Here is a 13742-nt window from a genome sequence, read left to right on the forward strand (position 1 = left end):
AGATAAGCTTGCATCAAAGTAACCCATGAATCAGTCCGGGAAGTTACTAAAACTGTGAATAAAACATGTATTGGTGCAACTTGATAAATTAGTCACATAACCCTGATCTCATCAATTTCTTACACCTCTCCTTTCCCATAAAGATTATGTGAAGTTAGTCAAACTTCTTTATTAAGTCAAAAAAGCTTAAAAATAATCTATTGACAATTTTAGTTTTTAAAGGCTAAACAACGTGATTGCGCAATATTTTAAACAAAGGGTTTATTGCAAAAAGTTTTTGACATAATAATAGTAAGTCAACTTGCAAACTTCACATGTCTGGCAAATATTTGTAGGCAAGTTGCGAGGGCGTGATAAAAAGTCGTCTGCCTACTGTTGTACGTCTATACGTATCGGCGCGTACCGGTTTCATAGCTTTTGACTTGTAAAATAAATGAACTTGTTAATATTTATTATGAGGGTGGCTGCATTTACGAGTGTACACTTTGTGGACGTTTCCAGATGCATAAAAGTTTCCAAAGCTTATAAACTTCGTTTTCGTAATTTTCTGGCCAAAATTAATGGCCTATGAAATAGAATTTTGCGAATAACGGTTTAAAACTAAAGACATAGTTTTGAATCTCAACTGAAAGCGAAGAACTTTCAATATTTACTTGTACGAAAGTAAATATTTAAGATAACGTAAAGATTTACAATGAGAGCGGGTCGATGTTCCGCCGAGTCAAAGTCACAAAAGAGAAATGACGCTGACGCCTGTTGTTGACTGTATCGTGACTGACAGCTGGTGATGTTTGTTTGCGCCTCTTCTGCGCAGAAGCTGATAATAACTGAACGCTGCAATTGTTTTGTTTATTTAAATTATTCGGGTATACGTCTTTACGTAATTTATAAACGCATATCATCGTTTCGATATCTTTTTATTCCACTGAATAAACAGAGAAATAAACGGTATTCGTGTTACAAAAGACGTGATTCTGTACTCATCTGTCTATGAATAATAACAGAAGTTTAATACAAGTTGTGCAGGTGCTGGCCACTTGTGTCTCAATGTAGTTTATCTATGACGTCACACGCTCCAAGCCAAACTTCACCATCTGTAACTGCGCAACTAATTCTTAAATAATACTTCTACATATATTATGTATTGTTATCGTTATCTTCAGTAGTTAAATAACTACGTCTTTCTACTGGAATTGGAAATTATAATATGCACCTTAAGTCTTTGTACTAAACATCGATTTATTTTATGGTAATACCGAAACTATTTAGCCAATTCACAAAATTACTACTAGGTAGATAAAAACATGTTATTTTGTAAAAAGACAAAACAGTAATATAGTAACACGTTGTTCAGACAAATTGAATTGTCTCTTTCGTTGTTTTGACTTACATATCTAATCGTTAAACCTGGCCAAGGTTTTCTGTCATATTGGATTTGTACATTTAGGATTTCGCGGCGACATCTGAATGAACCTTATGATCGTCATCTTTGATTACAATATTTTTGAAGTAAAGTTCAATGTATTTCAAAACCGGTTTTATTATATATACTTCCCAATTATTGGTTGGTAAAAATAAAAATCAAAATGTTATAAGGAAAAGCGATACGAATTTTTATGTGAGGTTACTTAAACCAGTTAGCTTGTAAAGTATTCAGTTTTGTCTTTGAGTAATTTTATTACATTTTTACGTCTTTACCTTTTCAATCAAATGCACATTAGTAATTAATTAATTATAATTATAATTAAATAATTAATAATTGTAAATCGATATTGTGTTAGGTTATATCACGAATGTGTTATAATATTTTTAATACTAGTTTCATTAAAATAAGCTAAAAATATTACGCTTGCACATTTCAACGTAGCTTTCTAGACCACCTAAGTGTGACCTAGATTTGGCAAAAGATTAAGTAGTGTGCGCGGGTCAAGTGGACGTCTTAATGGTTCCCGAAGCTTGTGCAGCACCGGCGCGCCGCACTGCCGCCGCCGCGCCGCGTTGTGCTTCTGCACCAATCGATGCCTCCACTCACAGCCTATGTAGCATACCTACTGGCTTATTATATATTAACATACTAAGCTTTAATTTAATGATAGTTTACTGTTAAATCAAACATATAAAAGTCGAAATGTTAATGGAATAAATTGTTATTTAAATTAATGGAATTATTCAATCGCCCCATTTGTTGCGTCATATCGCGAATGTGCTTTCCCACGTTCTAAAATTAAACTGCACACTGTTTATCAATTTAATAATTATTGTGGTTTTTAGAGTGCCTGAAGAGGTTAGCTAAGATGGTAACATATGTACAAACATATTGTTCTGATGTAGAGTTAGCTTTTAGAGGAATTTAAATAATTTATCGCAAGATTACACGGGATTAAAGGCCAGGCGGCGGATTAGTACTTATATGGTTGCATCAACATTTGTGTCACAACATGTTGCGTTATTGGCACCTGGCTTTTTATAAATCCAAATGTAAACTAACTGCATCAAAATCTTAATAAAGAAAGTAGATACCAAATAGGCATCATCTTCATCGTCAAACAGTTTAACTTCCTACGTACTTGTTACTTATAGTACCTAGTTTTATTTATAAAAATGTTTATATCCGTTCATGTTATGTCAACTCAATCCGAAGGATAAAGTCCCTTTATTTAAAAAGTAAATAGAGTTAAAATAAAGTTAACATTCATTTGTGAGTTGGATGGGGGATGTAGGAGGGGGGGGGGTTGTCAGTGCTAATTGACTTTGTGTCTTGTGAGCGTACGGGACGTGTTCGTTTTTATAACATTTTATCGCATAACATGAAAAAATATATTTAACAAATTAGGTTTATTGTGATTAATCTAACTAAAAGAAACTATTTTTTTTGTAAGGAAAGTAATAAAAAAATGTGTTAACTCTGAACAGGCGACATTGCTACGACTTAAACATGCGTAGAGCGCTACGCTCATTGAATGCTACGAATTCTATTAAAACACATACAAAATACTTGATGTACAAAATAAGTTTACGTTATTTTACACATATTATTTGTATTGTCTAGCATAAAATACATACGGTGGCAATTGCTGAAATGATTTATGTCGAATAAAATTTGATTTAATGCTTGATGCATCATGACATTTGCCAAATTGTATGTGCTAATTTACATAATACATTTTAATGAAGTACATAATTAAATAGTTCGTATAAATCATTACGTTTTACAATAATTTAACCAGTCATTGAAATACAAATGCTTATTTTCTTTATAAATAGTATTTCATGTAACAGTTATATAATATTTACAATGGTATATAGTCGTAATTAATTACTGTCAGACGTCAGCGAGCAACGTAACAGGCTTATTGTAACGAATAAAGCAAAAGATACAGCCTCGCTAATCGAGTTATAGCCGAGTTGTGCGCACCATGAAATATTCATTGTTTATGTTGCGGTGTGCGGCTTGTGAAGGCGTTCAGGACGCCCTCTGCTGAAACTTGCTACTAATTGAATTTAAGTTACGCTTAGAGAACGCTCGCTTAATACACCTCGGGATTTGACGTACTTTAATAAGGATTTCAAATGTTGTTAATGATATTAACATTTTATGTATGAACTTTAGTGATGAAGCCAGTTTGAAATTGTTATAAATTGTGATAAATAGAAAGTTGTATATAATATTTTGGACTGGCTGGATTTCAATTACGCACGGAATTAAATTAAATGTAAAACTCAATTTCAAGTGTCAGTTTCCATTATTTATTAACAGCGTGTTGGCGCCGCGCCAGCGACTGCCTTTTTATATTTTATTGCCCAATTCTGAAAAAAAAACCGTCGTGTGTCTGCCAGATACTTCTCAAGCTGTTCGCAAACAAGTTTATTTATTAACTTTATGCACCACGCTCGTTGCATATGCTGGTGTAAGTCTAAAATAATTATATAAGTTAAAACTGATAGCAAAGTATTATAAAAATAAAGCATGAGCTTTTGTGTGTCCAATCGCACCTTTGCTTAGTTTACGTATATTCGATTAAACATACATTTTTCATTATGTTTTTAAGACTTTACATATCCCGATTAATATCGATCGGTAGTCGGGCAAGCTGCGCGGCGGCGGCTGTCTAGTTCGGTGCTCCTAATAAATCTTCAGAGCTTTTCCGGGTTGGCTGCGCCGGCGCTGCGTCCGCTCAGTGTTTCCCCGATCGCGGCCGCGAACACACGTATCGTCATGTACCGTCGTCGCTACCGCGCCACCCTGGGCCTGGGCCTGGGATCCTCCTTCTCCTCCACATTCTCGACGACCCTCTCGTTCCGGAGTTCGAGCGCTACTGACTCTGTGAGGTCCGACGCCCGCGCCACCGCCGCCAAACTTAAGTCAAAGTACGAGACCGCAGGCACAGCGCAAGGTGCGTCTTTATTATGGGATCATTCGCCTTTGATTGGTTTATCTAATTACTATACATGTGTAAAAATGTTATGGCTGCAATTTTGCAACAACTTATAAATTTAACATTTAGTTATAACATTAAAAAACTACACGCAAACGCACACGCCTAACCAATTAATTTAGTACATAAATGAATCTTTTTCCATACTGATGAGGGATAATCCTAAGTAAAAAATGCGGGTTTTGTGGCTTCATATTGTTATATGAAAATAACTTGCGTGTAAGTTTAAAATTTGGTCAATGACCATGACCCGAAAAAATGAAGGCTAGTTTTTTAGATAGAGAGAAAATATTTTTTTTTATCTTTTGTAAAAGAAAAGTTTCGATGTTTTTTCAATAAATTTCCTTTGATTTGGACACAGTGGTGGAAACCTTGCAAGTTTTATGAAAAGCTTTCCAACGGACAAAGGTATCAAATATTTCTCCGGTGCTCCCGATTTGTTTATTATAAATTCAAGCTCTTACAGATGTCGTTCAAGGTTAGGTAATTCTCTCTTCAATTATTCTTTAAAATTACCAAGCTAGGATTTTCTTTTGGAGTTGCCTTTAGTCTAAGTAAGTATAATACAATTTTCACAGTATTTTAAAATAACCACGTTCGTTTCACATTATTGTCACGAGAGATTTTTCAAGTTGTTTATTTTTTTGTTTTGACAATAATTTCGCGAGACAGTTGCTGTAAGTCAGTTGGTGTTGTGGGTTTATTTCCGGCTGTGTCTTTGTCGCGGGCCGCCTTTCTTTGTGCGTCTGCAGATAATGTTATTTCCTCGGAAATATATATCTTGGTATAACGTGTCACATATGATATGTTTTGAGCCAAGTATAAAAATATAAATGAAAGCATTGTAAGCAAATTGATGAGGCAAAGTTTCAAGATCAAGTTATTAGCAAATAATAGTATGATAATAAGATATTGGAACTAACTCAGGGTTAGTTTGATTTAACATCCGTAAGGTTAACTCGTCATTAGTTTTCTGTCAACTTTTGGGTCGTTCATTCCATCTGCTTTTGTTCCATTTATCATTATGTCGTTTTAAAGTTAAATTTGTTTGCAAAGTGACAAGTTATAAATAAAACACTGGTGTCGTTACTAATGAAACATATAGTAGGTAAGTAACCGGGCACTGGTTACGAATTTGATTAATTTGGCTAATCCGTATTATCCAAACTGTAACATAGCTGCATGTAGCCGTCCAGTATTGTATTGTTTTACATAGTTCAATTAATATTTGAAATATTTATGAAAGCTAGTTCATTATGGGTGTAGACGAGACGTCTGGTGCAGCGGAGGCGGGGCGCGTGCGGAGGGTGCGGGGGAGGAATTTAATTAAGGAGCACATCGCTTGATAGTTGTATTAAATTCTCTTTTCAACTTACGCCGTTGTTGCTTGAAATATGAGTATAATTTTCCGCGTTAACTTATCGTTACTAGAGGAAAATTACATTGTGTATCCTCCGGTATAACTAGAGCTTGTGTATTTTGCAGCGTTTCCTATTATTTATGTACACACTGAAGATTTTTACTTTAACATTTTTATGCAAAAGGTTTTGATTGTTCTGTTTTTTGAGTTTTATTTTTTAATGATGCGCTATTTTGCCCTATTAGTGTAGTTAAAACATTGTTTGTTATTGAAACAATGTTGTGAATTAGCGATACTGCAATAAGTTTTAATTTTGTGTAATATTAAATTTTTGTTATGTTAATATAACTTTTATCTTTAGTAACTTTAGGACAAACTTTTAATCTTTATAATAAAGAAAAGCTTTTCATTTAACAATTGGGTCATAACGACACAACATGTTTATAATTTGGTTTCAACGTGTCTTATTTTGACACTGTGTCCATTAGAAAATCGATTGCCCGCGCTAGATGGAATGCAAGCGCTGCGTTTTACGTCGCAGGCAAACTGGAGCGTGGGAATGTCAGCCATAGCAGACAGACGACAGGCGACAGTCCCTGTCTAATTTCTACACCACGGACATCGCAACTGAGCTTGAGCTTGATAAGTTTAAACAACCCCTAACAAGATAAAGAGATTTAGCCAATTTCTAATGTCGTGTAAATAAATTTCAAATTTTACGTTGATTTTTGGGAGATTGCTCGTTCCCGCTTATACCGACCTTGCGAAGGTAAGCTTTTCAAAGCGCATTAATATTTGATGTGGCGACGATAGCTCAACTGTCAGCTCCGCTCTGACAACTCTCTCGTGTGGTTCACCAGTTGAGAAGTGGAGAGGCTTTGATAAGTGTTACGTGTGTTTGATCATGCATATTGGATGATATGATACGAGAATCTTAAGTTTAATAATTTCCAAATGCCTCGAAATATAATTATTATTGTCTTTTTTTTTCGACTTACTGGCTTTTATAAACGTAACCAGCTGCAAATGATATTTTGACAGATTTGAAAGCAAGTACTACACACAGCGATTTTACGTTGCATGAAATATATTTTAGTAAAACCTTGACTTGCTGCAATTGGATCAAGGTTTTGAGTGACGTCGCTTAAAAAGTGTATTTTTATTTTTTTTCTAGTTAAACTATTTAAGTTGACAAGAACAAGTTACAGCATGTTCTTTTATATTTGAATACTGCTCAACTTTAATACAAGTTATTACATAATGTATTTTATTGAATTTTCTACAGTAAATAACAAATCATTTTTAGAAACTTGTTATGAATTTGAATGTTTTAAGCCTGTATTCTGGATGTAATAAATAAAAAGATTGCTATTCACAAGATGTATTGTGTAATTATTACGTCTAAGTGTTCTAATTATTGCATCAAGTAAAAGTCGACCTTGACCGTGTGCAGGATTGAGATCATTTCATTCATAAACATCTCGAGTATTTCACGTGTGTATAATATAATTAACACCGTAGTAGAGCGTGAAGTTGATTACAAAAGCGAGATGGTCGTAAGGTACTGCACACAGAGGTAACGAGGCGCCCCATATGCGAACATTTGCTGCACTACTTGCTGGGGAGGTTGCACATCATTATTCAATTTATTAAGACAATAGTGTACGATAATTGTTGTATATTTCTGATGATTATTCAATTTAATCTTAGTAACAATAGTTTACAATTTTTGTTTGTTGTGTTGACTTAGTTCTATTAATGTGTAAAGCATTGTTAGTTTAGTATTGTACAGAAAGTAAATCTTACTTATATTATAAATAGTGTTTTGATGTATGGATGTATGGATGGATATCTGTTATAAGGTACTCGTAACCGTGGAAGAGATCAATGGATCTCGCTGTACATAGATGTAGAATATAGTCTGGTAGAACACATAGATTTCTAATTCAGTTTATTTTAATACTGCGCTGACGGTGACGCGGGCGACGGCTAGTTGATGGCGTCTTCTTGCGGCTGTTGAAACAATTTTAGATATATGTTGTAACACTCATGTTTTATTTGATGGTAATATCAGTGTAACACATATACAAAGATGTTTTGACGTTAGTGTAAAATGTTTATTATTTCCTCGTTGTATATGAATAAAAGTTAACATGTTCCTGTGGGCGGGCGGCTTGACGTGTTTGTTTTTGACATTGATTATGTGTTGAATATTATTAATGTGTTCATAATATGTAAATGTAAGCCATCGTTTTAATATGGTAGATAATTGTTGAATGCGAAAAATCTTAGCGATTACGTCAATTTTTTATTATACCCGTTGACCGTTATTCACACTTAAATAACTGACTGACGTAAATCGTCACAAATAAATGCGGTATCAAAGAAAACACTTTAGCGCAGCTAATTAAGATTATATTAATTTTTCTCTCTGGCGTCCGTCAACTTCTTACTGCCTGCGCTGGAGGATATTAAGAAAAAGAAAACAACTTATGAAGCAGAAATAAACTCTATATATTAAGATATACACATCTAGATGTGTATCAGATGTTCTTACTAAATTATTATGAAGATGTTTTTTTTTCGCTCTTAAATGTAAAATATAGCAACATTGAGCATTAGCAATGTTTACCTCCTTTCCTCTCATAATTTATACAAGTACACATGTGTATATATATATATATATATATAAATATATATATATATACAGGAAATAATGTTTACGATAGTCTATGGAACGTTTACTTTAGTATTTCCAGTTAACGTTTAGCAAGGCAACCTTGGCTTCGTGGTAGTAATCAATAATTATGTCTTGTATCCCGCGTGGAGCAGAGAATAATTGCTTTAAAATTTCATAATAAACATAACGCTATTATATGACTTACTGCATGCAACAAAGACATGTCTAGACTAAGCTATACAAATGAACTACTTCTTATAACACTCACTCTTGGTTTCCTTACGAAAGACGATTTTCTTAAGTTACCTTTATGTCAGAACTTACAATTGAAGTGTGCGATCAGATATCATAACGTGTGATTTGATGTTTGCTACGTGAGAATGATGTAGATAAACGGACATTTGTTTTGTTCACGTGAGCTGCGGTGTAGGTTTCGGCTAGTGTATGCTTTGGTTAGTGTACACCGGCGTTACTTACATGTCATAGTTCGCACTGCAGAAACTTTTACATGAAAACATGTGATCTCAGGCTCTGAGTTCAATTTGTTACCTGCATGTCTTATTTACTTATATTTCACGATATTAAGATGTAAAAGAAATAGACGATAGACGCCATCAAGGCGAAATAGAGCATGGCCATAATTTTTTCTGTTTGAACTCATAATTCACCAGTAGTAGTCTACTAATTTCAAAGTAGATTTCTTTAATAATGTAGGTCGTAGATATAAACAATGCATTTTAGATAGACGCGGCGATTTAGTTCGCCATTATGGGGTCATCGACATAAGATGTGTTTTATTGTTCCAGCGGCGTTAGTGTAACTGAGTAGTGTTTGCTGTCGGGTACACGAATAGCGCTCACGGCACCGGTGCCCGCCGCCCGCTGCCCGCTGCTCCACTGACTCGGCCTACATCCGCAAATAGATCCCCTCTTGTAAACTATTGACAGCTTCCGAACTTACTACGACGATAAAAAACACATGCAACGTAAAATTCGATTGTCATGTTTAATAACAGTTAGTTGTATAAGTGCCCGCGTGTGGACAGTGGGCAGTGGTCTGAGTGCAGTTATGTTGATATAGTGGGCGCTGGAGCGCGGCCAGTGGGTGCCGCGTGCTCCGGCGGTCAGCAGCCGCGAGCACTCGGCGGCTGGGTACTTGACCAGCGTGGGCGAACTGCATACTGAAGATTATAATTATAATATTAGATACACTAGAAACTAGCCTTTAGTCGAGTTGTTATGTCACTGGTTAATTGTTTGGTTAGTAACAGTAGTGTCTAAAAAGATACGATTTTGTTCATCATTTAATCACTTGCTGATGTTTTGGCCACTATCTTTTGTCAGTTTTATTTAGAAAAATATATATACGATGAACATTTTTAGTAATCTTCACCAAAAGGAACTGACGTAATACGCCGGCGGAAATCTTTAGCACACCAGATATCTAATGAGCCTAACTATCGTTTAAATATGCAAGATGTCTTAACGTTATCCCATAAGTTGCCAGATGTCAGTGGGTCAGTCGCCGCAACTCGCTGATCGCTGCCCGCTGGTAACCGCTCTATTTGTGTACGTGAGTCGATCACTCACTGAGCTATTTCTGATCGCGAACGTCAAATACGTACAGAGTCTATTTAAACGGATACTGAATTAATTTATGTATTGAATATACATAATAATATTGAATTTATCCCAACAGTTGCTTAGTCGTTAAACCAGCGTACCAACCAACGTTCTCCGTAAAATTAAGATCGTCGGTTAGAAGTAAGTTGAAAGTGTTGCATCCACGCCACGCTTTGTCCGGTTCAATTGAGTGCATCGCTCATTCGCTTCAATAATTTGTTACGTCCTGCGTCTGTCTGTCTGTCTGTCCTGAGTCAGATCATGATACCTGACTGATGCATATAATTCGTACAAAGGATTTCACAAACCCCATTCCAGACACGGATAATACTAAATATTGCCCGCGACTTCGTTTCAGATGTTATTAAAAGCCTTAAGTTACTCCAGGCTAGCGATCCTTTAGGCTATTTTAATAATAAATAATAAGATGAGCAATAAATGAGAATATAAGTACGAGTATTATGGATGACAAGTGCTACGTCCTTTATAATACAAACTCGTCAAATCTTGGCGCTATTGTTATATAGTCTGTATTTTGAGACTCCAGCCATTTCCCTCGCTTCCTCTCCGGCTTTGCTTTACAACGTACAGTGACGCGATGAACACGGCTATTGTACTCAATTGCTTGAAAGCAAGCCACTTAATCTCTTGACATATTTATCGCAGCGCATTTACTACGGTTCTGATATCTCCAACCATTGTCTGTTAATTGTAAATGAATTGTAATTTAGTTCAAAGATAATTAGATTTAAGTACTTTTTACGTTTTATGATCACTGATGTATGCCGTTTAGATCAATTTGTTACTTGTGTTGTTGACAATATTATAGTTACGTAATTTGTAGATAAATATTACAATAAGGCTTCTTGTTATTTGTTTGAGTGTATACTCGAGAAGGTTTTGTCGAAATATTTTAATTGGCTAAGTCTATCCTAGGAACAGACAGTGAGAGGTTCACAACAATACGAAGACGTTCCATTCAACTTAGAGCTTGTCTAGTTATTCCTGAAGTAAGTTACGTTGAAGCGAATCTATTTACAACATTTTTTGTTTATAATCGCAGATTCGTTTTAATTTTAATTTGTTTAATCTATATTGTTAAAAGGCAGGTTCTTAATACGTTTTTAGCATTTTAATGTAATATTAAAATATAATTCACCATTAAAGGCTTAGTCGTTTTAATCACTGCAATAGACATGTTAAATTAGTTAGAAAGTTTTAGATTTTTTGATTAATGACCGTTTAATGATTCTCATTAATTTTATGGAAATATCTTTGTCAGATTTATGCTAACGTCAGATACAATCAGAGCCAAATGCGGCTGATAACCTCTGGAAGATAATTTTAGATGTAATAAACGAGGCATCGCTACAAAAAAATATCGGCTAAAAATGAAAATCATTCAGTTTAAGAGCGACGATTTATAACAGACAGAGACAGATGCTAGTAGACAGAGATATCGTTTGACTGTAATAAATTAGTGACGTCTAGGAGTTTATTAGATCAGCGCTGGGGTCATTGTCAAGGAGAGTTTCTTCCGCCGTCTGCTACATATATATTATATCTATTTTATTCACAGTAGACGCGACAGGCAATAAAAATGTAACAAGTTTTTAAAATCATCATCAACTACAATTGTTTTCTAGCGAACAGCTCTCATATTCAACCCCCTTCCTTATAAGAAAAGGGCGGGAAGGGGAAGGGGATTTACATTAGGCCTTTGGCACGAACACTCAACAGACGAAACGCTTCTTGTCTGTCTTGTGTGGTCGTGGCATTACACCCGGTCTAGACTTTCCATTCGTTCAGCAGATGTTATTGCGGGCACTACCATTGTTAATTAATTCGATCCACCTCAATATAAGTATATAGCAAAATATTTGTAACGTCACTTTAAAAATGTTAATTCGTTTTCGTTCGATAGATTTAAATCGGAAAAAGCCTAGTTTATTCTTCCTCGAATAAACGCCTAATGTCAATTTAAAAGAGTAAAGTAATTTGACGTGGCAGTCGTCAATCAGCGGCAGTGGGAACACGGCCGGTGACCGCTAAATATATCCTCACTCCCCTCCCCCTCCTTCCTACACCCGAAGACATCAGTCCCGACGACCTTCGCGGGTTTTTTTACCCAGTTGCAACGTGTACATGAACTGTACAGATGGCATTGTCATAAATCTCAAGTAATCTACAGAGAAACACTTTTGTGCATCATTTAAGATGCAATTTTATATTTTTGTAATACTATAAATATATCTCACCACTTAAAGATATCAGTTTGTATTATCTTCCACAATATTTTTACGTTTACACAAAAACTTTTGTATACAAGGGTTTAAAAAACCTGTCATATATACATAAGTTTCGGGCAAATCATCTTCCTTAATCATCCAGTGTATCTGTATCAACCTGCGTTAACCGCGTGCCGGCTGCACTAACCCGTATATATTTATGTTTCCCCAATAACCGGGTAATAGTGTTGGACATGGAGTTATCGTGTACAAGTCCCTTGGTGCTGTGCCAAATGTCGATATTTATTTTTTGACGCAAACCGCCGTCCGTCCCGCGATCGATAGAGTTGACTGGCGACTAACTCATAACTTACATGTTAATGCTTAGCTCTCAGACATTACTAAAATTAGAAACTTCGCATGAAAATTATTTTAATTAATTTAGATTATTTTTCACTTTATATCCTATTTTGGTTCGTTTACTTACCGTGGGTAAATTTGTAGGTAATTGTATCACGTAGACATACGTGGTTGTGGGCAGTGAGCGCTCCTGACCCAGTTGGCTAGGTGCGGGAAACAAATACACGTTACACTAGTGTACTTTACTCAGCTTTACACGTTTTTGAATTATTTATTTCTGCTTATTACAATAACTGAATCCTACCCACATGTCCGCTTAACATAAATAATGCATGCAACAAATAAATGTCCATTTGTCGTTTCTAACGATAAATCTGACATGGTCATATGAAAATATTATGTTAAACATCTTGCCACACACCTTGTCCTTACAGGCTGCATGTTACGTTTACACTGCATATATTCGTTGCAGTCACGTGATCTTGTAAAATAAAATGCTGTTTAATTTGTTTACAGTATTCGTTTGCAATTTTCTCTTTTCCTCTTATGTATATGTCGTTAGTTTTGAAGTGCAATCTATGCATATACTAAGTATCTGTTATTATATTGTTACAATTGATTGGATATGCTATCATTATCCAGCGCTTGTTGTTAAACGATATTGCCTTCAAAGCGTTCTCTCTCCGCTCTCAATTATATACGCTGACGTAATCATGCAAATTTTAACCTTATATGTTTAAAGACTTTATATAAACTAGTTTTGTGCTATTTATATATTCAATCCGGTGTTTTGATAACTTTTGCTTGATGTAAAATTAAAAAGTATTTTACAGTTAACTTATAAACTAATTTATCTTTTTTTTTCTTTTACTTTATATACTTGTAACAACACAATAAGAACATGTGTGTGTATTAGATAATCTACATTAGTCATATAATCCCAAAGTCAAGTTCAGAAGACGATACACGAGGGTCACGGCCGGGGTGTTGTGTAACACGATAACTCGTGCCTCGTGTTACATGTTATACAACCTCCTTCACCCCCCCCCCCCCCCC

The 13742-nt window shown here is 35.2% G+C and overlaps 1 protein-coding gene across 2 annotated transcripts in view; it reads left to right on the top strand.

The window, feature by feature from the left end:
* LOC106121266 (E3 ubiquitin-protein ligase ZNRF2) overlaps positions 1-13742 on the top strand; it is a 60031-nt gene that overhangs the window by 1769 nt on the left and 44520 nt on the right. Inside the window, exon 1 of one of the 2 annotated variants that reach the window (XM_013316850.1) lies at positions 4158-4394. The exons of the other annotated variant lie outside the window; for it this stretch is intronic. Within the exon in view, the coding sequence (XP_013172304.1) occupies positions 4217-4394 (178 nt within the window). The 5' untranslated portion in view covers positions 4158-4216. Of the gene's footprint in view, positions 1-4157; positions 4395-13742 lie in introns of those variants that run through there. 2 annotated transcript variants of the gene reach the window in all.

This window comes from Papilio xuthus, unplaced genomic scaffold, assembly GCF_000836235.2.
Source record: "Papilio xuthus unplaced genomic scaffold, Pxut_1.1 DF826945.1, whole genome shotgun sequence".
NCBI classification, from domain to species: Eukaryota; Metazoa; Arthropoda; class Insecta; order Lepidoptera; family Papilionidae; genus Papilio; species Papilio xuthus.